Source organism: Manis javanica, chromosome 9 (assembly GCF_040802235.1).
Source record: "Manis javanica isolate MJ-LG chromosome 9, MJ_LKY, whole genome shotgun sequence".
Lineage (NCBI taxonomy): Eukaryota > Metazoa > Chordata > Mammalia > Pholidota > Manidae > Manis > Manis javanica.
This window is the reverse complement of record NC_133164.1, coordinates 13,171,165-13,197,669: the sequence shown is the minus strand read 5'-3', so window position 1 is coordinate 13,197,669 and position 26,505 is coordinate 13,171,165. Positions and strand designations below refer to the sequence as shown.

Sequence of the window (26,505 nt, the reverse complement as noted above, 5' to 3'; positions counted from 1 at the left end):
AGATTTAGCCAACTGTAAGTCCCTTGGGGACTGGCTTGTCCTATTTCAGGCAGATAGGCTGTCGTCTGAGGTCACACTACTACCCATTACTACCTGGACAACGGAGTTTATACCAACCTGATCTTTGCTGTCATTGCAAATATTTACTGGGGGCAACAAATGGGTCAAAAAGCAACAAGCCCTGTCCCCAGTGGAAATACTCTGCCCTCTGTCCTCAAGTACAAACATGCAACCTGAAAGAGGCACATGCCACTCCTGTTCAAAACTGTTAAACTAGCATCCAGGTTGTATCCTCAATCACCATACGTAGCATAACCCAAGGCTGCTTAGGGGAGAAGTATATGAATTTGTATCATTATGATACAGACAAGGTTGTGCCAGTCCACATGTTTGTACATGAATTGGGGAAGGGAGGGTCTACACTCAGGATCTGCCACTGATGGGAACCAGGTCCCCGTGATGAGTCGGGACTGGCCATGTTCACACAGTACGCGGAGGGGACGACAAACCCAGCAGCAGGTCAGACTGTTGGCCACAGCTGCTGGTCGACTCAGACTGACCACGATTGCTCTGACAGGCTGCAGTGCTGGATCCAGGATCCAAGAAAACACACACTCTCCTTTTCCTGCACCTTCCAGGGCCTAAGATCAGGTGCTAGGGTTGAGGTTCTCCCTCATCAGCCATGAAATCAATTTGTCCCATCCCAATACCTGTAACTTCACTTAATGTCTAATTATCCTCTGTTTATACCCAGATCTTTTATCTGGAAAAGTCAGGCATAGTCAGACCAGGACATTTTTAAAAAAACCTTACAAATATCCATTATGTCCCTGCCTCGGACCACTGTAGGAGGACTTGGTAAACAGTGGACTCAACAAAGTGGTTATCTTCATGATCTGGGACCATATCTTTCCAACAAAACAGTCCACAGGGCTAGACCAAAACTCAAGATTGAATTCCTTCAGCCCCTTCTGGCTGGCCTGCCTCACAGAGGCTGTACCAAGCAGACTGATCTATGGTTGCTGTTGTTGGGGGCAAAGCTGCATCATGCCCAGCAAGGCCCAGGGTGGGATCCTGAATAGGTCTATATAACCACCTACCTCTTTCACCCTTTTCATTTCATAGGAGATGAAACCTTTCTGAGAATGGTCACATTCAGAGACCAAACTGCCCTACTAAGGTCTATGGATTAGGAGGTGATAGAAGTAGGGTCAAATCTTTTTATATTAATTTTTGAGGAAGCCATTCCAGTGTGCTCACCACATCAGATGCCTGTGAATGGCAGAGAATGTGTAATGCTATTTTCGCTACCGACCTAGTGACAGCCTCTGTGAAACAAGGCGCATAACCATCAGACTGCAGGCGATCTGGAAAGCCCAATATAAAACAGTTTAGTGTCAGGGGCCACAGAGGGTGGCCAGAGTTAGCTGACTGGACTGAGCAAAACATAACCTGAAATGAGGCACCCATGGCAGCAGGGTCAGAGGTCTGACACAATCGGTTTACCAGGAGAGGGCGGGTGCCTGGTACAACGTGGACTCCTTTCCACAGGACAAACCATCCACCTCTGGGAGAAGTCACAAGCCAGGTATGCTGTGTAGACTGTACAGCAGAAACACACGGCCCTTTATTGTGCTCCCAGATGACCACAGCGATGTGTTTCCTTTCCCGTGCAGTGGGGGACCCAGGACTCGGCCACAGCAATCTGGGGGCTGCAGTCTCTGCAAGCAGCCAGACACCATTCAGAGAATGAGCCTGCATCTACACCTAGAGTAACAGATGGGCAGCTGCAATTTACCCTCACAGTGTACAGCCCCAAAGAGTGGTGCCTTTAATCTGCCAACTGGTAGTCTTCCACGTGGCAGACCAGACTGGTAGGCCATCAGCAATAGCCCAGGAGTCAGTATAAAGGTAGGAAGTTTTATCACAGGGTCAGGGACTAGTCAGGAATAGGAGGACTGCCTTGAATCCTCTCCACTGAATAGACTGACGCCATCTGCTGCTGGTACACAGCTTGAGCTTGGCTGAACAGCAGCCGTCCGAAGACACGACTGGCTTTTAACTTAGCTGAACGTATCAGCACCTTGACCCAGGCATTGAGGGAGACCACTGTGAACTGAGGGCCATACTGAGCCAGAAACTTTACTTCAGGGAGTGGTAGGGGACATATGGTTTATCCCAAAGGGGTAGCTGCCACTTTTTCATGCAAAGCTAAGATCACTCCAGATTGAAGGAACTATGTTCTTGAATATACTAAGTCCATTTGACTTGTTGGGTCCCTTCTACCTTGGTTGTCACTGAATCCCAGCTGACATATGCCAAGATGTTAGTCACAGGCCTCCCTGAGTTAGGTGTTCAGTTTCAACAGCTTGGTAGCTTTCAGAGCAGTTCTTTGAAAAGGGTGTGCTTGACGGCTGAGTGTGGCAGGTGGTGCTGTTGTGCTTGGAACCTGCTTCTCCAGGTGTTCCAGCAACGGCTAAGTCTATAAGGGAAGTTGTGATTTTCCATTTCCTCCCAAGATTCTATGCTGTTTCTGGGATCCCCTGGAAGTAGACAGCACAAGTGGTAGTCCCTGAATGAGAGTGTCTCCCTTTAGACTTTATGATTATTCATAGCATTCATGGTATAAACGAGTATAGTATCAATACCCGTTTCATACTCAGGTATGGGGGCCAAAACAATAAAGGTACATTGACTTGGTCTAGACATCATTTTAATTCCCTTCCCCATGGTAAGCACCTTCCAAACCCATCAGTTGAATCTGGGTGTCTTTTGCTGTAGGAACACAAAAAAAGGAGCATGTGTCAGGGGCTATGGTAACAGTTATCAGAAGACTGCTGTCACCCAGCCAGGAGAACAGGGAAAGAATAGCAGGGGGAGAGAAAGGAGAATCCTAGGAAAGAAATTTTAGTGTTGCGCTTTTGTTTCGCCAACCCATGCGGCCCCTGGCTTTCCTTTTCCAGGAAGCCATGTACCTGTCAACATCCCATCCTTATTTCTAAAACTGTCAAGAACTGTCAAGGTCTAAGGTTTGATTTTACCCTGATTACAAAGTAATACTTTAGGCTTTTATCATTTAATAGATTCTGGTAGAGGCCATGAGATTCCTGGATCAAAGACAAAGGACTTTATTGCTCCTGGCATAGCAAGTATCATGAGCGTTATGCTTCCTCTGAAAGTTCCACAGGGGTGACAAAATATGGACTAAATGGATACTACACAACAGTGGTGTGTGTTGCAGCTGAGGAACACTGTACCTGGGAACCCACTGTTTTATAGCAAGCAGTAATCAAGCCTGCTCATTTTTCCAAAGGGAAATGGTACCTCATTCCTCAAGGTTGCTTACTATAAGCACACCCAGAGAAATGGCTCAGGAAAAGAGTGGTTTCGGTCTTGTATCTTTCACTGGTCAGCCAAGCAAGGACATGCAAAGACCCAAAAGGTCCATGGAAGAGATAATTCTTCTATACTGTATTAACTCTCACAGAATAATAGGGTTGCCTAATTTACTATATGAAGTTAGGATGACTCTGATAAAAAAAAAGGATGGTATAAATAATTTAAATAATGGCTAACCTCATTTATCAAAGTAGACATGAATTTTATTAGGAATTTTATAAGATTAGACATGAATCTTAATAAAAACACAAGCAATCTTAATTCAACATCAATTAAGATAATCCCACACCATTAACAAGTAATTTACCCTAAAAATGTAAAGGTATAATATTTTAAAAAATATTACTGTAATACATAGTATGTTCAGTGATAAACTTTGTATTTACCCCAATAGATGAAAATATAATTGATTAAACAATTATTTCTGATTTTACAAACACAGAAAATTATAAAACTTTGAAGTTTTAAAAGAAGGTATGAACAGAAGAAGACATACTATGTTATCTGTTGAGAGATTCAATGTAATAAAGATTTAAGTTCTTCTTAAATAAACCAATAGGTTTAACATAATTCTAATTAAAATCCTACCAAGCCTTATTAGGAAGGCAATTTGGCAGGAGAAAAATGACTAATATGTATTTGAAAACACTGATAAATGTAAAGATAAGAAATTTTAGAGGAAAAAAGCAGTAATGAAAAGGAAATTGTCCTGTGAGATGTTAGAATATGTTTAAAACAATAAATACTAAAACAGCAAGGCACTGTTACTGGTAATTGTACAGAACAAATAGCTATGAAATAGACCATAATATAAATATAATGAATGTAACAGTTGACTAGCCACCTGAGAGAATAAAGATCATATTAGATTCTTACCTTTTGATGAAAATATATTACAGATTAGTTAAAAGTTTAAGGTAAAAATGAAAGGAAAAACTTTAAGATAAAGTTAGTGGAAAATAGTAAAATCTCTCATTCAGGTTTGGGAAAACTGTGTAAGCATAAAAATACAGACACATACAAGAAAAATTTGGTTCTGTAAAAATAAAGGCCTTCTATATATTCAAGTTAATATGAAATACTATGTTTCCGACTAATGAGAAGTATTAATATGAATTACTAAATATATATATATATATTACTGTTAAATATATAAAAGTTCTTTCAAAATCAGAGAAACAACTCTAATACTTTTAAAAGTATAGACAATCAGACAGTAAAATGTAAACTGGAAGGTATTATTCTGTAAAAATTACTAAAAAATTAATGATTTCCTTCTGAATGCCCATGTTCATTTGTATGAAATACTTGGAAGAAGTAAAAAACAAAGTTGTGAACAATACATTATACAAAAGCAAATCTATATTACTGTTTTTATTATTAATTTCTAGTTCCCAAGGTATAGATTCAGTTTATATTTAAAGGGATATCCTCAAAATAAATCCACAGTTTTCTGTGTTTACTTGAAAAAGCATTTTATAGCATTTTGGTATAATTTGTATTCTAAATCCATAGCTAATCAAGACACCATATTGAAAGTGCTTATGTATTTAAGAAAAGGACTTAGACTATCAGCTCAGATATATTCAGTGTTTCAATATAGAGAACATTCTTAAGTGAACATCTTGGAATATAAAATTATTTTATTATAAAAATTTCTGCTATTCCAACCCTCATCTCTTTTTCTAACCACTTCTCTCACTATAGGCTATCACTCATTTACCTTGAGGTGGCCTTCTTCAGCAGCTTTTTAATCTTGTTAACCTTACAGGTATGTTCCTGATGGATCACCACAAATGCATTACAACCATCTGGCGGTGGTTCATCAGCTGCAATCTAAGATTTCAAAGGTTATATTTAGCTACCATAGTTGATAATTATGATTCTAAAAACTCATACATTACTTTGATTAAAGTAACTAATAAACTACTATGAAGGTACTGCTCCAATTAAAGTAAAAATAATCTATATGAAGCAAATATTTGAACAAAATCTACCTCACGGTAGGAAATCTATGTTCAAAGTTGTTGAAAAACTTCCATTACATTAGAATATAGTCAATGATCCTGTAGCATCTTACTACATTGACAGACAGTAACTGCACTAGAGGGGGTGAGGATTTAACATTATGGGTAACTGTTGAACCACTGTGTTGTATATTTGAAACCGACATGAGATTGTATACCAACAATGCTTTAATAAAAAAAAATTCCATTAAATTAAAATTTTCATTATAGTTCACTTCAATAGTGATTAGTCCTTATAATTTCCTTATTTCAAATAACTATAAAATTATGTAAAACATTCAATTATAATCAATGAAACACATAACAATGATAATATAATCAATTATGCTATGGAACCAGGTATTATGTTGGTAGATCTTTCTGAACCAAAGATATTCATATTAAGATATATTAATGTACATTATCATGTTTCCTTGCCAAATATAGCTTGGGTATTTTTACATACCTGTTGGAACATCTGAACAGCTGGAGAATATGCCCTTATAGAGAAAGCAAACTTTAGGAGATTGATTTGTAAATTGTCTAAGAATTGTCCTGCTTTCTTCAGGATTAGGTTGTAGTAAGAATAATCTGATTCTGTAAGAATTCAAAAGAAACGGATGTTAATATTTCGCATTCAACACACTGGCAACTCTCTCACTGTAAAACTAACTTAATATCATATAATCCTACCTTAAGTTTGGTTATGGATGGTTTTAGAGAAAAATGGAAAATCAAGATCTCTGATTTATTAATTTAATTTGGATTTTTCAGCCAGGTCCAATCAATCAATCAACCAACCAGTGGTGAATGCTGGAGCTGAGCTGGGATGATAGCATTTAGCCAAGTGTTAGGAAAAGGAGGGGAGCAGAAGAGACCAGAATGGGATATGCAGAGGACACAAGCCAAGAACTGGGCAGTAGATTCAAAACATTAATTTGCCCAAATTCTCTTCTATGTAAGTGGACTTCCTCACCAATTGTTCTGTCAACTTCAAGCCCACCCCACTGTGACAAGTACAAAGACCTGTCTAAGGTTACTGTAAGGTTAGACCTTCAGACAAAAGGTGCATCAGAGATGCACACCTACACTGAATGAGAAAGGCAGATATTCACAGCCACTATGTTCAGAAGGCCAGCAAGTCATTACAACACTGGTTCACCTGGGAGATGAAAGGATGAAGTACATAAAGCAGAATTATAATCACCTTATGATTTCAACAACTCCTACAGTCTATCATACCTAGCTTAGATCCTTTCAAAGATAATAGTAAAAAGTCTATTATTGAAATGAGTCCCAGCTGATAAGAGAGATTTCCCTTTGTCAGTTATAGAGTCTTTCCAGTAATCTCTGATCCAGGAGTCTCATGTTTTATGTCTGTCTGATCCTTGAAACCGTGGTAACCTAAGATTTTAGCTTGCAAGTAGGGTAAAAATCTCAGTGCTTTATAGTTCTCAATAAAATGCTCAGAAATGAGATGTCTGAAAAACAGCATGATACAAAAATAGTTCTGAAAGAACAAGAAAAACATATGAGAAAACAGAGACTAAATTAGAAGTAACAGAAAAATAAAAGAGATGTTACAGTAAACAGTAAGGGAAATAGAGAATATGCTGTGAAGTGTGAAAGAAATGGAATAAAAAGAAGAATGAAAAAAACATGTGGGCATAAATGATACAGAAGTCAGACAAAGGAGATCTACCATAAGTATAATTGTGACCCTAATGCAGAAAACCAAGGCAACAGAATAGACAAAGAAAACTATAATCCAAGAAAACTTTCCAAAATTAAAAGGAATAATGAATCTACATATCTAAGAATAAAGACTAAGAATGGTTAGCTGCAACATTTTCTAGTAGAGCTATGGGACTCTGAAGTTAAAAATCTGAAGTATAAATTCAAACATAAACAGCTATATATGTGAAGAACTCAAAGCCATTATTCCCAGAAGTTATTCATCAGCAAACTTTAAAAAACCAAGAAATAATTGGAGAAACTGCAGCATAAAGCATGATGGTGAGCTCTGAATACACTTACCTGTAGAAGTAAGACTAAATTACGGAGTCCAGATTTACAGAAGACTATGTCAATGCTGTATGCTCTGGTGATACAGAAAAGTACATCATTGACAAAAATGCAACAAAAGGGAAATTACATGGACAGGAGAGTAAACTCAGTGGTTCCTTATGAACGTTACCTCGGAATAAAAGGAAATCACTGAAGCCAACAAGGCAAGTAATAGAAGCTATGTATACTTAAGAACACAAACATAGAGGCCAAAAATATTTGCAAACAAAACCAGATGTTAGTGAGGGGAAGAAAGGATCACCAGCCATGTCATTACTGTTGTAGGAGACCAACAGACAATTTCTAAAGAAAGAGGAAGCACGTGCCTCAAGGACTTCACACACATTATTACTTTGGCATGAAATGCAGGAGGTGGTGGGGGGCATGTTTGGCCAGCTCTTATTCAGCAAACCTCAGCTATGTGTCATTTGCTCTGGAAAGGGTTTTTTCTCACCTTTCAATTCTAGACCCTGGTATGCACCCTGACAGGACTCTAGACCATTTATGGATCAGTTCTCAGAAATGTAATTAGAAATTTGTATAATTATTTTGTATAAATTGTCTGTACAATTATTAAGCTGTCCTTCCCATCAAGTTATAAACTGAGAGGGCAGGAATCTTTGCTAGCCTTTTGATTGCAGTTTTCCACTCCAGGCACAAAAATAGACATTCAGTATATTTCTGGAATTAATATTTAGGAATTGAGTAGGTCTCTTCATTCTAGACAATAAACTTCACTAATCCAGTCATTTTCAAGAGTTATATGAAAATAGGTGTGCTCATTTATTCCCACTTCTTTAACAAGCTTTAGGTGACTTCTCAAGAAGTTATGATGAGTTTTCCCCCAGGAATAAAAAATAATGCAATTAAGACTCACTGTCAACAGTAAAAGCAATATAAAATAGATCAGAGATGTTATCTTAAAAACTGATTTAAAATTAGACATAACAGCAATAGGACCAACACGAAAATAGTGAAAATTTAATTTAATGACATAATTAACATTTGACTACATCAGTCTAAAGGGGATTGGTCCTCCATGCAATTAAGAAACACAGTCAACAGAAACAAATGGGTCCCTGACAACAGACATTAAATTTCATCATGGTAACACCTCAGGTGGTCTCTATAATGTAGTGACAGATTTAGGATTCAGGGGTTTATAGAAAGTAAGTATCTGTAAATTGGGCTTAACTTGCAAATCTCTGTCAGGAGATGGATACATTAGACAATTTTGTTGATGTCTTAAAATAACTACATTCATGCTCACCAACCTGCTGCCAATAATTTTGCCCTTCCCATATCTTCCTATTCTTCCGTAATCCTCAACCTCATCATTTACTCGATTTTTGCCTATTGGCATTTAGTATACATAAATCACTCTCATCTCCAAAAAAGAAAAAAAAGCATCAGTCTCTAGTTAGCTACTGATACATGGTCAATCTTTCAAGGCTTTATGGTACTTAATCTCTACTTCCTGTATCTCTACTCACAGCTCAACCTACTGTCATTTTGATTATTATACCAGCGAAACTGCTTTCATCAAAGTCACTAGCACTTTCTCTGTTAAAAGCTTAATATTTATATTACTTCATCTGCCTATAGTATTTGATAACATCTATCACTTATCACTCACTATTCTCCTGGCTTTCATGGTATCACGGTTTCTAGTTCTTACTCCTTTTAGTCTCTGTTGAGTGTTTCTCTTCTGGTTAGCCCTTAAATACTGGTGTTCTTCAGGGTTCTGTCGTTGTGACCTCATTTCTTCTTATTACAACTTCAATCACCCTCTTGATGTTGAAAAATCTCCTTTAGTCTAGATTATTTTCACCTAAATCTTTCCATCAACTTACTGGATATCTTCCCTTGGATATTCCACACACATGTCAAATGTGACACATCCAAACTGCAACCATCTTCATACCCCAAACCCAGTTCTCAGTTACAAGTAACTGAGTTAGAAATGCTACAACATTATCTAAAAACCTTTCCATTAAAATATACAAGGAACTTTACTTGTGTAAAAACTGTTAAAATCTAATAGGACTTTGAGAATGTGATTCTTCCATGCTGAGCACATGGAGAAGTAAAAATAAATAGGGACTTTGGAATCAGATAAACCTTGGCACACATAAATTACATAGGTTAGGGGGGGGGTCATGGGAAGAAGGCGGCGTAAGTAGTTCAGTGGAAATCTCCTCCCAAAAACATATATATTTTTGAAATTACAATAAATACAACTATTCCTAAAAGAGACACCAGTGGATGAAGTACAACAGCCAGGATACATCTCCATCTGTGAGAACTCAACATCACACGAAGGGGGTAAGATACAAGCCGCGGCCAGGCGGGACCCGAATGCTCTCCTACCCCAGAACACGGCGGGAAGAAAGGAGTCGGAGCAGGGAGGGAGTGAAAGCCCAGGACTGCTAAACAACCAGCTCTGGAAATCCGCACCCAGAGCGCAGACACAAGGTGCATGGGGTGCTGAATATTAGAGAAACGGAAAAGCAAAACCTGTGGGCAGGTCCCCGCAACCGGCACCCCTGAGACAAAAGAAAAGCGAGTGCTTTTTGCAAGTCTTAAAGAGACAGGGACCCCACAGCTGAACGAAGTCACCCCGGCACACTTAGCCAGCAGCTAGCAATCCCGGGGAACTTTAGGTACCCTAAACCCCTGGGCGGTAGCACAGCTCTGAAGCCCCTCATGGCACTAAGCAGCATGCCAGTCATTCCCCCAATTGGCGCGGACCCCGACACACCGGCCGAGTAGTGGGAGAGTGGCAGCGCTCACCGGGGGTGATGGTGCCAGAGGGGACCGGGAGCAGCTTACATGCGCCAGCGGCATCAGAGGGGACCAGGAGTGGCTTGTGCAAGCACGCCGCGGTGGCGACCAAATAGCCAGGGGAGTGGCCCGCGCACGCTGGCGGCAGTGGCGCCAGCGGAGCCAGGGAGAGGTCCGTGCAGGAGAGGCCCATGTGCACCTGCAGCAGTGCCAAATATCCCTGAAGAACCAATATCCCTGATGAACGTAGATGCAAAAATACTCAACAAAATATTAGCAAACCGAATTCAAAAATACATCAAAAGGATCGTACACCATGACCAAGTGGGATTCATCCCAGGGATGCAAGGATGGTACAACATTAAAAAATCCATCAACATCATCCACCACATCAACAAAAAGAAGGACAAAAACCACATGATAATCTCCATAGATGCTGAAAAAGCATTTGACAAAATTCAACATCCATTCATGATAAAAACTCTCAACAAAATGGGCAAAGACGGCAAATACCTCAACATAATAAAGGCTATATATGATAAACCCACAGCTAACATCATACTGAACAGTGAGAGGCTGAAAGCTTTTCCTCTGAGATTGGAAACAAGACAGGGATGCCCACTCTTATTCAACATAGTACTGGAGGTCCTAGACACGGCAATTAGACAAAACAAAAAATACAAGGTAAAGAAGAAGTCAAACTGTCACTATTTGTAGATGACATGATATTGTACATAAAAAACCCTAAAGACTCCACTCCAAAACTACTAGAACTAATATCGGAATTCAGCAAAGTTGCAGAATACAAAATTAACACACAGAAATCTGTGGCTCTCCTATACACTAACAATGAACTAATAGAAAGAGAAATCAGGAAAACAATTCCATTCACAATAGCATCAAAAAGAATAAAATACCTAGGAATAAACCTAACCAAGGAAGTGAAAGACCTATACCCTGAAAACTACAAGACACTCTTAAGAGAAATTAAAGAGGACACTAACAAATGGAAACTCATCCCATGCTCGTGGCTAGGAAGAATTAATATCGTCAAAATGGCCATCCTGGCCAAAGCAATATACAGATTCGATGCAATCCCTATCAAATTACCAACACCATTCTTCAATGAACTGGAACAAATAGTTCAAAAATTCATATGGAACCACCAAAGTCCCCGAATAGCCAAGGCAATCCTGAGAAGGAAGAATAAAGTGGGGGGGATCTCACTCCCCAACTTCAAGCTCTACTACAAAGCCACAGTAATAAGACAGTTTGGTACTGGCACAAGAACGGAGCCACAGACCAGTGGAACAGAATAGAGACTTTAAACATTAACCCAAACATATATGGCCAATTAATATACGATAAAGGAGCCACGGACATACAATGGGGAAATGACAGCCTCTTCAACAGATGGTGCTGGCAAAACTGGACAGCTACATGTAAGAGAATGAAACTGGATCACTGTCTAACCCCATACACAAAAGTAAATTTAAAATGGATCAAAGACCTGAATGTAAGTCATGAAACCATAAAACTCTTGGAAAAAAACATAGGCAAAAATCTCATGGAAATAAACATGAGTGACTTCTTCATGAACATATCTCCCCGGGCAAGGGAAACAAAAGCAAAAATGAACAAGTGAGACTATATTAAGCTGAAAAGCTTCTGTACAGCAAAGGACACCATCAATAGAACAAAAAGGTATCCTACAGTATGGGAGAATATATTCATAAATGACAGATCCGATAAAGGCTTGACATCCAAAATATATAAAGAACTCACACACCTCAACAAACAAAAAGCAAATAACCCAATTAAAAAATGGACAGAGGAGCTGAATAGACAGTTCTCTAAAGAAGAAATTCAGATGGCCAACAGCCACATGAAAAGATGCTCCACATCGCTTGTCATCAGAGAAATGCAAATTAAAACCACAATGAGATATCACCTCACACCAGTAAGGATCGCCACCATCCAAAAGACAACAACAAATGTTGGCGAGGTTGTGGAGAAAGGGGAACCCTCCTACACTACTGCTGGTGGGAATGTATATTAGTTCAACCATTGTGGAAAGCAGTATGGAGGTTCTTCAGAATGCTCAAAATAGAAATACCATTTGACCCAGGAATTCCACTTCTAGGAATTTACCCTAAGAATCCAGCACTCCAGTTTGAAAAAGACAGATGCACCCCTATGTTTATCACTGCACTATTTACAATAGCCAAGATATGGAAGCAACCTAAATGCTCATCAGTAGATGAATGGATAAAGAAGATGTGGTACATATACACAATGGAATATTACTCCACCATAAGAAAAAACAGATCCTACCATTTGCAACCACATGGATGGAGCTAGAGGGTATTATGCTCAGTGAAATAAGCCAGGCGGAGAAAGACAAGTACCAAGTGATTTCACTTATATGTGAAGTATAAGAAGAAAGGAAAATGGAAGGAACAAAACAGCAGCAGAATCACAGAACCCAAGAATGGACTAACAGTTACCAAAGGGAAAGGGACTGGGTAAGATGGGTGGGAAGGGAGGGATAAGGGTGGGGAAAAAGAAAGAGGCATTACGATTAGCATGTACAGTGTGTGGGGGCACGGGGAGGGCTGTGCAACAAAGAGAAGACAAGTAGTGATTTTACAGCATCTTACTATGCTGATGGGCAGTGACTGAAGGGGTATGTGGGGGGGACTTGGTGAAGGGGGAAGCCTGGTAAACATAATGTTCTTCAAAAAAAATTAACATAGGTTAGCTACTATCATTCCACTTGAATCCTGAGGCATCAATACATAACTCTCTAGCAGAAGCACATAAAATGGTTAATAAACAGGCAGTTCAATGTTTAAAGGGTCTTCGTTTCCTGGTGCCTAATATAGTGTTCCCACTAAACAGTATGATATTAGCACCTGAATTCAAAAGGTTAAATATTCAATACTTATGACTTATTTAAGCAAGTCTATCACTGGAATTATTCTTCAGTAAAGAGTATTTAAAGGGCCTCATGGAGATTCAAAAATACAACTGAGGATTTTAAGTGTTTTCTCTAAGAAATGTCTTGAAAACAAATTCAATGAATTCTGATATTTGTTAACATATTTAATTCCATATGTATACCATTCTTTCCTACCTACACCTAATAAAGTTAGCAGTAATATTGCATATGTATTTGACTATCACCATTCTAAATAAGCTCAACAGAATGATATTTTCAGTGTTAGTAATTTTTATTTAATAGAATTTCTTTTAGGTTTAACTCTAAATACACACACTTCCTACAATACATGCTTGAAGTAGAGCTTAGGTATTCCTGAGCTTTATTCCAACTTGTTACTGGTCAGCCATCAGACTGTCCAGGTGTATCATTTCATTTAGGTATATGCAGATATATCTAAGCAACTTAAAATAACAGTTCAAAATTTTAAGAGTAGTTTTCAAAATTGCTTCTCCAGTGGAAAATGGCACTGAATAAGGGCATAAAGCATGTAAGAACCACACATGTGGAACAGTCAGGATCTTAGGTGGGAGCCAGGAAATTTGGTGGATTTTTTAAAACTATCATGAAAACCTGATATATTAATGTAGTCTGTTTTTACCTCAAACACCAAAACTAAAATTACCAGGACAAATATAAAGCCAACAAGATAACAGTTTCCCACTGATCTAAAGGTAGACTCCCAAGTGGTTGAAGTTCTGCACACATTGCACTCCCTTCCGTCTCTGTGCTCCTCTCCTCCCCCTACCATGTGGCTACACCCTGCCATCCAAACTCAACTCCAGCATTTGCCGCCGGAAAGGCTGTCCTGCTCTCCCTGTAAGAATGACTAGGTGTCTTTCTTATGTGCTCTCATATAATAATGCATATCCCTATTAAAGCTCTTACCACCTAATACTGTATTAGCTGTTTTTCTGTCACCTTCATACTACGAGATCTGGAGAACACAGATCAAATTTATTCATCTTTGTATTCCCTGTATCTAAACACCGCATAATGTCTCTGATGACTCAAATAATGATAACTGAATAATGAAGCTCTTCAGTAAAAGTTTTTAAAAAGAGCAGATTACTTGCTTTTGGAGATATTTCTGTTTAAAATATTAAAGGAGTGTCTGCTCTGCTTTTAAACTTTTCTCATGAAATCAAAAAACTGCTGAGCTTAAAGGCCACTTGAGCTCAAGAGGGTCTAATAAATGAACATTTAAAGCATTCAAAGCTGCTGTTTATCTTACATTTACACTCAGGAATAAAATCATTAACTATTTAATCACCAAGTAAGATGTTTTCTCTATGTCTAAAAGGCTAAAGAATTCTTTCGTGTGGCATTTCATGCTATTACTATTTATTCTATTCTCTGTAGATGTAGGAAAATGACTAACCTTCCCTTATAATAATTAACAACCTTTTAGCCTCTGCTGCTAAAACCTAATTTCAATATCTTTAATCTATCAATATTAACAGATGAAAAACTAATACTATTTCATAGAAATCTAGGTAAAAAGAAAACCATAATTCAACAGTTTCTTTTGCTTCTTGATTATAATTCAATACACAAACTTTGCTAATTATGAGTTTTCTTATAATAAAGTATTAAAGCCCTATGTTTTTGAAAATAGGTGAAGAAATAGTTTCCATTAAAACATCTTTTCAAATTTAATATTCAGATTTACTAACCCAATTAAGCATTTATGCTCACCTTTACCATTAAAAACAAATATATCAAACATAAGGAAATACAAATCTTCTAACTTAAAATATGCACATCACCTACCTGTTTGCTTATAAATTGCTAATTCTTTTACAGTTTCCAAAAACTGCCAGAATTTTTCATTACTTTCTTCTGCCATAAATTCACTGTTAAAAAAAATAAAAGCAATCAATTAATAGATGGAAATGAAAAATGGTTTAGGTACTATAAACTACACTTTATAACCAAATTATAACATGGTAAAAATGAAAACCTCCAAAAATTAAAGTTACTGATTTCCATTTACTATAATGCAGAGAGAGAGCAAATTGATGATTCTCACCTGAACTATCATTCTCAGTGACAAGCACATATATAATCATGACTGGAAAAGACCATGAGAAATTATTTTTGGCTTTTCCTCATTATTAGCTACAACTAAAAAATGGGTAATTTATTTTGTTCCTCGATGTGAAATACCACTGACAAGTATAATTGAACAGTAATGAAGACAGTATATAAAGGTAAAAAAATATTTAAAAATAGACTGCCTGTTTTTCACAAACAAAAATGGATTTATGGACTTTAAAAGTCATTATTATCTATTATTTTTATTTAGCCACATATTTGTGTAGACTATCTTATTATTTAAAAAAAAATTTCCTAATAAAAAAATTAGTGTAAAGTTGGTATATTGCATTAGGCCTTTGGCCTTGAAGCCCAAATAATCTTCCATTTTTCCACAAAGGTTTCCATTTAAAACCTTTTGGAATTAATAAAATAAGTAAAAGGTTATTCTGTCCTCTATAGAACAAAGTGCAAATCACCTAAAACAAGTAAATTTAATTATTTAAACTAGAATGAAAACAGCCCCCAAACAGTTGGTACAGACTCTGTTACTGCCCATCTTAGCTTTCGTTCCAGCCTTGATAAACTTAACTAATGCTCAGTGTAACTGGGATGTTCTGAGAATATCCAAGGTACATGCATAGTAACTAATCCTTGGAGTCTGAGATGGTCACTAAAGGAGGAAAAGGAAGTGAGAAAAACAGATTTAATCATCAAGATAAACAAAGCAAGCAGAGGAATTTAAAGTAACAAGTAACTTCAAAACAACTCTTGCTATTAATGGTGTCTAACTCAATGGCATTAAAAAAAAAAAGAAGCTAAAGCAGAGGAAACAACTGGAAACACTAAACAGGATGTGGCCTGGAAAGGACAGGGATGGTATAAAACCTTAAGCAGGGAGCAACACTTAATACCTAAGTGACCTGACCAAACTATGACATTCTCATATACTGTGCAACCGCAATAAGCCTTCATCTACATGCCATAATTTATACATACAAGTACAATCCTTCAGAGTGACCACCTTAAAAAATATTCACTTGCACTTATTCCCTCAACATACCACTGCTCCAAGCATTTTTGAATCTTCTGGAATTACGTTCAGGAGCAATTTAACAGGAATCACCATTAATTTTAGAGGAGGAAATTTCCTTGAGCACCCATCTATATCAGCTCCTTACCATCTAAGAGATATCATCTTTGGTCAAAGTTCTTCAAAGGGGGGAAAAAAACCCAGGCATTTTCAATTTGTTCACTTGTCCTACATAGAATATTTAGCTTCAAGTAACAATGGTCCTCCCCGACCCCCAAATTCTACCATGGAGAAACAGTTATCTCTGAAGAGGGTGTTTTTATATGTATTAAAGAGCATGACAGTAATTACAAGTGGGGTTCAAAAAATATTTTCACCAAGAGCAGCATCAGTGGAACAAATGGAGTTTATAAGATGTATATGTTACAATGTACATGGTTTAAATATTTACCCTCATCAGCCTGTAATCACCCATAGCAAACAGTACTAAATTATAAATTTCATTAGGTAGGGGACACACTAATTTATGCTTGTTTACAACAGATCATGCAGGTGTATGAGATAACACTGAGCATTCTGTCTGGTTTATTCAGAGACCAGTTACCACAAGTCAGATGTATTTTGGAGGTAATTCTGATGGTGCTTTGAAGCATACATGCCTTACAGAAGGTCTCCCAATTAACCGACATTATTGAGCACCCACTTCTGCGTACTGAGCCTTGGGGAAAACAAGTATAAATAAGAAATACTGATCACATGTACTAAACTAATACTTATTCCTAATACTTACTGAGCACCTAACTTTTGTGCACTGTGTCTTGGCAAAATAAAAAGAGTTAGAAATACTCTTGTCCTCTAGAGCTCACATTTTAGCAGATTAGCATATATGATACCTTGCAATCAGGATTATTACAGAAGTACTGACAAAATGGTTTGAGAACAAAATAGACATTCATTTTATTGGAGGAAAAGATCAGACAAAGAGAGAGTAATATGGTATGTCCTCAAATACGTATAGGTGAGGTAAGGAACGTGTTACATGATAATAGTATTACCACAAATTCAGTGGCTTAAAATAATAGAAATTTATTCCTGGACAGTTATTGAGGCCAAAAGTCTGGATTCCAAGTACTGACAGGGTTAACACAACAGATTCCAGAGTTTAGGATGGAGATTTATCTTTTTAGGGCGCCACCATTCAAGCCACTACAGTCTACCCTCTGGCTTCCCCAAATCCACATTTGTCCCGCATACAAAATACATTTACCCCATCCAACATTCCCCAATGTCATCTCAACCCCTTACAACCTCATCTTTAAGCCCAAAATCTCATGTAAATATCATAATTTTCAAATCTCATCATGTAAGTCATCTGAAGCAGGTATAAGTGATAGTGTGAGTACAGTCCATCCCAGGGCAAACTTATTCTCCATATGCGGACCTGTGCAACTAGAAAACAAGTTATCTGCTTCCAAAAATGCAATGGTGAGAGAGATATCTAAAATTCCAAAGACACACATTCCAGTTCCAAAAGCGAGAAATTTGAAAGAATAAAGGAGTCACCAGTTCCAAGCCAGTTTGAAATGCAGCAGAACAAATTGTTAGGTTTCAAGCCCTGAGTGTAACTCTCTGTGGCTTATTGCTCCACCCTCTGTGCTGCCTGCCACAGCTCTGTCCTCATTGTTATTCTTCCTTTTTCTTGAGTAATATATGCTTGCAGGGTAGCACATGTTTGTAGCCTAGTTCTATCAGTCAAGTCCCTGACAATACAGTTTTGGAAGTCTGACAGCCTTCTCTCATTTCATCCTGTCTCTGTCCCTTTTAATATAAATTGGCAGTGTTTCTGCTGATACAACATAATCAAAATCCTTGTGGGTCTCTCATATATCATCCCATCAAGGTCATACTATTTCACAAGGAACCTCTGCAGATCCTTCCTGTATAAGCCCATTTCTATTCATCTGCTGAGGTGGTTGAGTGGACCTATGAGTCACATACCTAACCTACACAGCCAAATATCCTGTCACACATTAGGTTTTGTTTCCAGAGCATGCATTCCTAACACTGAGTTTTCTAATCTTCGCATTCTTTGCAATCTGGATAGGCTGAGAACCTTCCAAATTATCAAGTGCTGCTTCCTTTTTCCTTAAGAGTTCTTCCTTCAGTTTCTCTCTAGGAAAGATTTATCTTGCATTTTACTATAAGCAGCAAGGAGAAACCAACTGACACATTTTCTACTTTGCTTGGAAATCTCCTTAGCTCACTATCAAGTTCACTGCTTCCAAGTTCTGTTTTCCACACAACTGTAGAATCAAATTCAGCCAGTTTTCTGTCATGATATAAAAAGGATCATCTTCATTTTCAATAACACATCCCTCCTTTCTTTCTGAGCCCTTGCCAGAAATGCCTTTAATGTTCATATTTCTACCAACAGTCTATTCATGATCTAAGTATTCTCTAAGATGACAGAAGCTTTTTCTACTGTGCTTCCTACTTTCTTCTACATCTTTACCAGAATCACATTTAATTCTATATTTCTGCTAATTTCCTCAAGGCAATCTAGGCTTTTTCTAGCATGTTTCTCAAAACTCTTTCAGCTTCCAACCAATTTAACAGCTATTTCTGTATTTTTAGGTATTTGTTACAGCAGCATCCCAGTTCAAGGGGTACCAAATTTGTATTAGTTTCCTAAGGCTGCTGTAACAAATTTCCAAAAACAGTGACTTAAAACTTATTGTTTCATAGTTCAGGAGGCCAGAAGTCCAAAATCAAGGTATTGGTAGGGTTATGTTCCCACCAAAGGCTGTAGGGGAGAATTTTTCCTTGCCTCTAGTAGCTTCTGGAAGCTTCAGGTTCCTTAGCTTGTGGCTACATCAATCCAGTCTCTGTATTTGTTAACATGGCCTTTGCCTCCTTGCCTGTGTCTTCTCCTCTGCCTAAGGATGTTGAAACAAGCTGACAATGTTTCTGCTGATACACATAATTTGGCACCTATCCAGATAATCCATGATGACTGTGTCTCAAGATCGTTAATTCAATCTGCAAAGGTCCTTTTCCCAAATAATATAACATTAAGAGGATTCGGTGGTTAAGAGGTGGATATATTGGGGAGCTGCCATTCAACTCATTACAAGTGATGAGGTTGATATATCAGACTGTGGCTAGATTGTGAGGGACCTTAAGAAGCACTGTATAGAAGTTTCAGCTCTAAGACTCTTGAGGCAAGTATAAATCAGGACACTGCAACTACAAGTCTAAGATTATTAGAAGTTAGACTGATTCAGAACTGAGTATGAGATCAGATCCATGCAAGCTCTTGGAGAAACTTGGTAAAAGATAGAGGAAGAGGACACATTTTAATCTAGAATACTTTATTGAATAAAAACTGTTTTATTACACCAGAAACTACAGAAATCTGAAGGATCATAAGATACTATGGACAGTTATGTGCCAACAAATTGGACAACCTAGAAGAAATGTATAAACTTCTAGAAACAATAAGCTAATAAGACTGACTAATGAATAAATAGAAAATCTGGACAGACCTATTACTAGTAAAGAGATTGAATCAGTAATTAAGTAACTTCCCCCAAAAACAAAAATCCAGGAACTAGACTGCTTCACTGGTGAATTCTACCAAACATTCAAACAAGATTTGTTATGAAAAATACTGGAAAACCTGGACTGGATCACTGATGGAAGAACCAAGCAGCACTCGGAGGTCTTGGAGTGGTAAGGTTTTATTTTACACCAGTGGGCTCAGAGGGGAGTAATCTACCAAGGTCTGAGCCCTGAGCACAAGCAATGGCAGCAATTTATATTATTTTGATATGTGGCATTTCGGCATGTGCAGGGCAAAAGAGGAGCCTGGAGGAGGGGAGGAGGGAGCTGGGAATGCTCTGCCAACCAGAGGAAAAAAGTGGTTTGCTGACCTTGGCGGCTGTGTTGAATATTTTCCTTATCAGATTTAATACCTATCCTTCTCAAACTCTTTCAAAAAATTTAAAAGAAAGGAACAAGTCCAAACTAATTTTATGAGGCTAGCATTACCCTAACATCAAAACCAGACAAGAGTGCCATGAGAAAATTGCAGACCAATATCCCTGATGAACACAGATGTAAAAATCATCAACAAAATATTAGCAAACCAAATTTGATAATACATTAAAAGGATCATACACCATGATCAAGTGGGATTTACTGAAGATGCAAGGATGTTTCAACATCCATAAATCATTAACACAGTAACAAAATGAAGAATAAAAAATCATATGATCATCTTGATAGATGCAGAGAAAGCATCTGATAAAATTCAATATCCATTAATCATAAAAACTCTCAAAGTAGGTGTGGAGGGAAGACACTTTAACATAATAAAGGCCATATAAGACAAGCTCGCAACTAATGTACTCAATGGTGAAAAGCTGAAAGCCTTTCCTCTATGATCAAGAACAAGACAAGGATGTCCACTCTCACCACTTTTGTTCCACATTATATTAGAAGTCCTAGCCAGAGCAACTAGGCAAGAAAAAGAAGAGGCATTAAAATTGGAAAGGAAGTGTAAAACTGTCACTACTTGCAGTTGACATATTAGAAAACCATAAAGACGTCACCAAAATTTGTTAGAACTAATAAGTGAATTCAGCAAAGTTGTGGATACAAAAACAATATACAGAATCTGTTGCACTTCTAAACACTAACAAACTATCAGAAATTTAAAAAACAATCTCACAAATGCATCAAAAAGAATAAAATACCTAAGAATAAATTTAATATCAATGTGATGGACCTATATACTGAAAATTGTAAGACATTGATAAAAGAAAATGAAGACAGATAAATGGAAAGATACTCTGTGTTTATTGATTAGAATACAGTTAAAATGCCCATACAATGCAAGTCAATCTACAGATTCAATGCAATCTCTATCAAAATCCCAATGCCATTCTCACATAAATAGAACAAACAATCCTAAAATTTGTATGGAACCACAAAAGGCCCCAAAGAGCCAAAGCAATCTTGAGAAAGAATAACAAAGGTAGAGATATAACAGTCCCTTTCAAACTATATCACAAAGCTATGGCAATCAAAACAGTATGATACTGGCATAAAAACAGACACAGATCACTGGAACAGAATAGAAAGCCCAGAAATAAACCCACATGTGTATGGTTAATTTATGGCAAAGAAGCAAAGAATTACAACAGGAAAAGGACAGTCTCTTCAATAAATGGAGGTGGGAAAACTGGAGAGCTACATGCAAAAGAATAACTCTCTTAATACCATAGAAAAAAGTTAACTCAAAATAGATTACAGACTTATACATAACCTGAAACCACAAAACTCCTAGAAGAAAACATAGGCAGTAAGCTCCTTACTATCTGTCTTGGCATTGATTTTTTGGATTTGACACTTAAAGCAAAGGCAACAAAAGTACAATTCAACAAGTGGGGATACAGCAAACCAAGAAGCCTCTGAAGAGCAAAGGAAACCATAAAAAATATGAAGATGCAACCTACTGAATGGGAGAAGATATTTCCAAATCATATGGCCAATAAGGGGTTAACATCGAAAATATATAAAGAACAAATATAATGGATAGATGAACAGATTAAGAAAAATATATTATTCTGACACAAAAAAGAAAATTCTGCCATTTGTAACAACATGGATGTACCTTGAGGGCATTATGCTAAATGAAATGAGTCAGACAAAAATCAGATGATCTCAGTCTATATAGAATCTTAAAACGAACTGAGCTCATATACATAGAACATTTTGTTGGTTGCCAGAGGCAGTCAGGTAGATGGGTGAACTGGGTGAAGGTGGTCAAAAAGTACAAACTTTCGGTTGTAAAATGAACAAGCTCTAAGGTTTTAATATACACCATGGTGACCATATTAATGATACTGTACTGCCTATTTGAAAATTGCGAAGAGAGTCGATCTTCAAAGCTCTCAGCACAGGAAAAAAATTTTCTAACTATACATGAGGGTAGACGTTAACTAGACATTGTGAATACTTCACAAATATACAAATATCAAACAATAATGTCACCTGAAACTAATATATCATGTTAATTACATCATTAAAAAAGTGTTTCAGCATCTTATATATGCAGTGTAATGTGTGGTGATGGTGTCTCTCTTAGGACCATAAACTGTTGCTTTGCTGAAGTGACAAAAGCAATTGACATTAAAACTTCATACGGTTAAATGAAAGAACTTGTACATTTTAACTACTTGGGATACTAGGAGCAAAATTCAATAGTTACAAGTTGTGAAAATTAATAAAGGGAAACCTCACTAAATGGGGAGTCAGGAGGCTAGAAGGGAGAGCCATACTACTCCTTATCATTTACAGGAAGACCTGTCAACTACAGACTCCGAACTGAATCATCCTCAACAGTCACGAACCGTCAGTTACAAAACCCGCTGTTCACCCCCCGCAAAGATGAACATCGCATCTCCCGCAAGAAATTGCCCCTCAAAGCCAATGACAAACTCTCATCATCCTAAACCCTTTTTCTCTGACAGACTTTCCTTCAAAACAACTTCTCCAAACTTCCTTTTCCTTAAAATAATGTTCCTCTCCTTTGTTTGTTGGACTTGCCTATCATTTCCCCGAAACGTGCACGTCCCAAATTACAATTCCCTGCTGTTCCCAAATTACCCCATTTTTGCTGGTAAAGTTTTATTTTTAAGGTTAGCGAAGTTTTGTGTATTCACGGCAAATGATACATGGTGAGCAACGAGTGGAGGAGATTCTCAAAGAAATAATAACTTGGGGGAAGTTGTCTACTGGGCAGGAAGCCTGGAAGCTGACCTAGCGATGTTATCATTATGAAACCAGGTGCTTCAAGTACCTTTCCTAAAAAGAACAGCCTACGCCAAATAAAGTGCTTGCATTACACGCCACGCTCCATCTCCCATTTTTTCTCTTTCGTACATGCTAATAAAATCGGAAACAATCAAAGGCCCCTAAGTTTTAAAAACCATGGGTGAAGCAAAATATGAACCGCAGGGAAAAGAAGTGCGAGTGCTGTGCACGGGGTGGCTGCGGAGTGATGCGCCGACGGCCAAGCGCCAGGGCGCGTGGGGGAGCGGTGCGGGGCGCTGGCGCCCGCGGGGAAGGGACAGGTCCGAGGAACCTCCGGGTCCCAGAGCGCCCTCGGCCCCACCGGACCCTCCCTCCGCGCCCGGCTGCGCAGAGGGTCCGGCCCGCACCCACCTGGCTTCCAGCAGCAGCGGGGTCGCGGGCCACTTCGCAGCCAAGCGGGCCGTCACAGCCTTGGACGCGGAGGCCGTCCGCGTGCCGGTCAGCGCGACCCACAGCGCCGCGGAGCCCAGGAGCAGCCGTACCACGGTGGCATCTTTCGCCATGGCGCGGAGAGGGAGGCGCGAGTCCCTGGGGGCCGGCGCCCACCGCCACGGCCACCTCGGTACAGCCGGCAACTCCCGCCGCGGGGCCGCCCACTTCCGGTGCGGGGCGCGCGAGTCCGTTACTCGAGACCCGGGCTGGCGCGCGCCGGGCGCATGCGCGTGCTGCTCGGGCGCCGTCCGGGGAGCTGCGCGGGCCGAGCCCCGAGCCACGTAGGTGCTGGCGGCGCCGGCGTGCGGACGGCGTGGCTGGTGCCCGCACGGCTCCGCCCCGGGACCGGGGTCCTCTGACCGCGGCTGTGGGACAGGCGACGGGGCAGCGGGCTCCCGACCGAACTGGGATTACGGCGGAGTATGGCTAGAGATGCCAAAATTTGGAAGCAAAGGCAGGACCCGCGTGGAAATTATACACATTTACAAAGGCGGACAATAAAGCGTGTCACAATTCAAGTACCTACCTCACGGGGTTCTCAAATGTTATTGCAAATCAGAGTCAGTAGAGCTTTTAGACAGCCCCATGCCCAGACCACACCACGGTGGAGAAAGTGAAGGTTCCTGTGGCCAGGATTCTCACCTGGCCCTCATCGGCTTGTTCACTGCACACGTCTGGGGATTCTGTTGTTATTGACTATACAAGGAGCTCCGCCCAGTGCGCTGGGCGACAGGGCTGCACCGCCTCACAGCTGTGGGAGAGCAGAGGCTGGAGCGCTGGCAGTGCCCAGGACACAGACTGAGGCAGCTGCCAAGACAAAGAGGCCCAGAGGCAGATACCCGCTTGCTGAGTGCAAACTTACTCTGAGTAGAGAGGATTCTAGTGGCTGACCTAACCACGGTGGGAGTACAGCTGGGTATAAACCCTTTCACCCCTAGAATGTTTCACTGCCATTTTTTCAGTCTCACTGAATCCATAGTGAACTTATCTGGGGCTGAAACCCACTGGCAAGACAACCACCAATTGGGCAATCTCAGGGGAACGGGGATGAGAGTGGGGCATCCATAGTGTTTAATCCGGGGTGATTGGAATGTGCTATCGTGTTCATAAACCAGTGACGTCACGAAGGGCTTGTTAAAACTCAGGTTGCTGATCCAGTAGGTCTGGTGTGGGGACCAAAAATTTGCATTTCACGTCTATCAAGTTCCCAGGTGATGCTGATGTGAAGATCTGGAAGCCACAGCACTACCTGTGAGCTCGTTAGATATATAGAACCTCAGGCCTCACCCCAGACCTGCTGCATCCTTACCCCCAGTTTAACAGTAACCCTAGGTGAGATATATGAGCATTAAAGTTTGAGAAGAGCTGATTTAGAGGATTACAAGTAAAAATGCATAGGAAGTGATAGTTACTTTTGTCATTATCAGCCAAAATAATATAACTGTGACTAAGTCTTGATTTCAACCAAGGTTTGTCTCACCCCAAAGCTCATGCATTTACTACTGTGGCTAAAATGAAAGGTCCTGTGGCCAGGATTCTCACCTGGCCCTGGTTGGCTGGCTCACTACATGGTGTGGGCAATACATCGTTATTGACTATATAAAGAGCACCACCCAGTGCTCTGGGGGACACGGTGGCATGGCTACAAAGCTGCAGGAGAACAAAGCAGAGGCTGGAGTGGTGGCAATGCTGAGGACAGAGGCCCAGAGGACGGCTGTGTGGGCAGAGAGGCCCAGAGGCAGAGACCGATTTGCTGCATGCAGACTCGCTCTGAGTGAACAGGATTCTAGTGACTGACCTACCTACCACCATGGAAATAAAGTTGGGTATAACCCTTTCACCTCAAGAACGTTCTACTGTCATTTATTTGGTCACACTGTATCCCTGGTGAGCTTGCCCAGGGCTGAAACCCATTGGCAAGACAACTAACTAACTACATCAGGCTCAAAGACAAAACCTTGCAACAGAATTAACTGATTTTCCAGTATATATGTTCATTGAATCAAAATATTTAACCAAGCAGCAGTGGAGTCTCAAGATTCTGACTCCTAGTCAGGAATGGCTCTTTTTCTATTTAGAAGAGAATAAATTTATTATAAATATTAATATATATGGTAAAGAAAAGCAGCAGCTGGGAAAAATAGTTTAGGAGGATGCACTGAGCTGTGCCTTTTTTCCCCATTACTCCCTTGCTTGACAGAGAATCTCCATCTCCTGAAGTTGCCAAAACATGATGTAGAGAAAAATGGAAGTTCCATAGCCAGAATTCTCATCTGACACTTGTCTACTAGCCCACGGTGCATGTGCAATGCTCGTAGGCTGATGCTTACATACCTGTTGGCAATGGGATATTATTGACTCAATATAAGGAGATCTCCACCCAATGCTCTGGGGCTGAGAAGAATGGAGAGGCCAGGGATGGGCTTGCTGCATGCAGGTTGCTCTGAGGTGGATGGGATTCTAGTGCTTGCCTGCTACCACGAGAATAAAGCTGGATATATACCCTTTACCCACAATGTTCCGTTGTCGTCTTTCATTCTCACAGAATCCAGAGGAAACTTGCCTAGGGCTGAAACCCTCCGGCGAGACACAGGATCACCCCACTTTTTCATTTCCCCTCTTTCACCTTTCCTTAGAAGACCTTGCTCTGGAAATTCTACTCAGGTCCCACTTTGTAAGTTTAGACTTCTTTCACTTGTTATGATCTATCCCTCCTCTAAATTCCCATAAGCTCTTTATTTTTAAGTTGTCATATACTACTTAAAATTGTCACTTTAGAGTTTGAATACAATACTTATTTATTTCTCCTACTCGAGGTGGTATATTCCCTGAGGGCTCATGCCTTATTTATCTTCATCATCCCTTGC

General features: G+C 39.5%; 1 protein-coding gene across 2 annotated transcripts in view; it reads right to left on the bottom strand.

Annotated features, from left to right (window-relative positions):
• Positions 1-23,936, bottom strand: part of UGGT2 (UDP-glucose glycoprotein glucosyltransferase 2) — a 178,919-nt gene extending 154,983 nt beyond the window's left edge. The window contains exons 1-4 of one of the 2 annotated variants that reach the window (XM_073212435.1): positions 23,558-23,936; positions 15,031-15,113; positions 5,872-6,002; positions 5,123-5,235 (exon numbers count right to left, since the gene is read on the bottom strand). In XM_073212435.1, coding sequence (XP_073068536.1) covers positions 5,123-5,235; positions 5,872-6,002; positions 15,031-15,113; positions 23,558-23,709 — 479 coding nt within the window. In that variant the 5' untranslated portion in view covers positions 23,710-23,936. The remainder of the gene's footprint in view (positions 1-5,122; positions 5,236-5,871; positions 6,003-15,030; positions 15,114-23,557) is intronic. The other variant, XM_037024986.2, reaches the window with a different exon arrangement.
• Between the last annotated feature and the right edge of the window lie 2,569 nt (positions 23,937-26,505).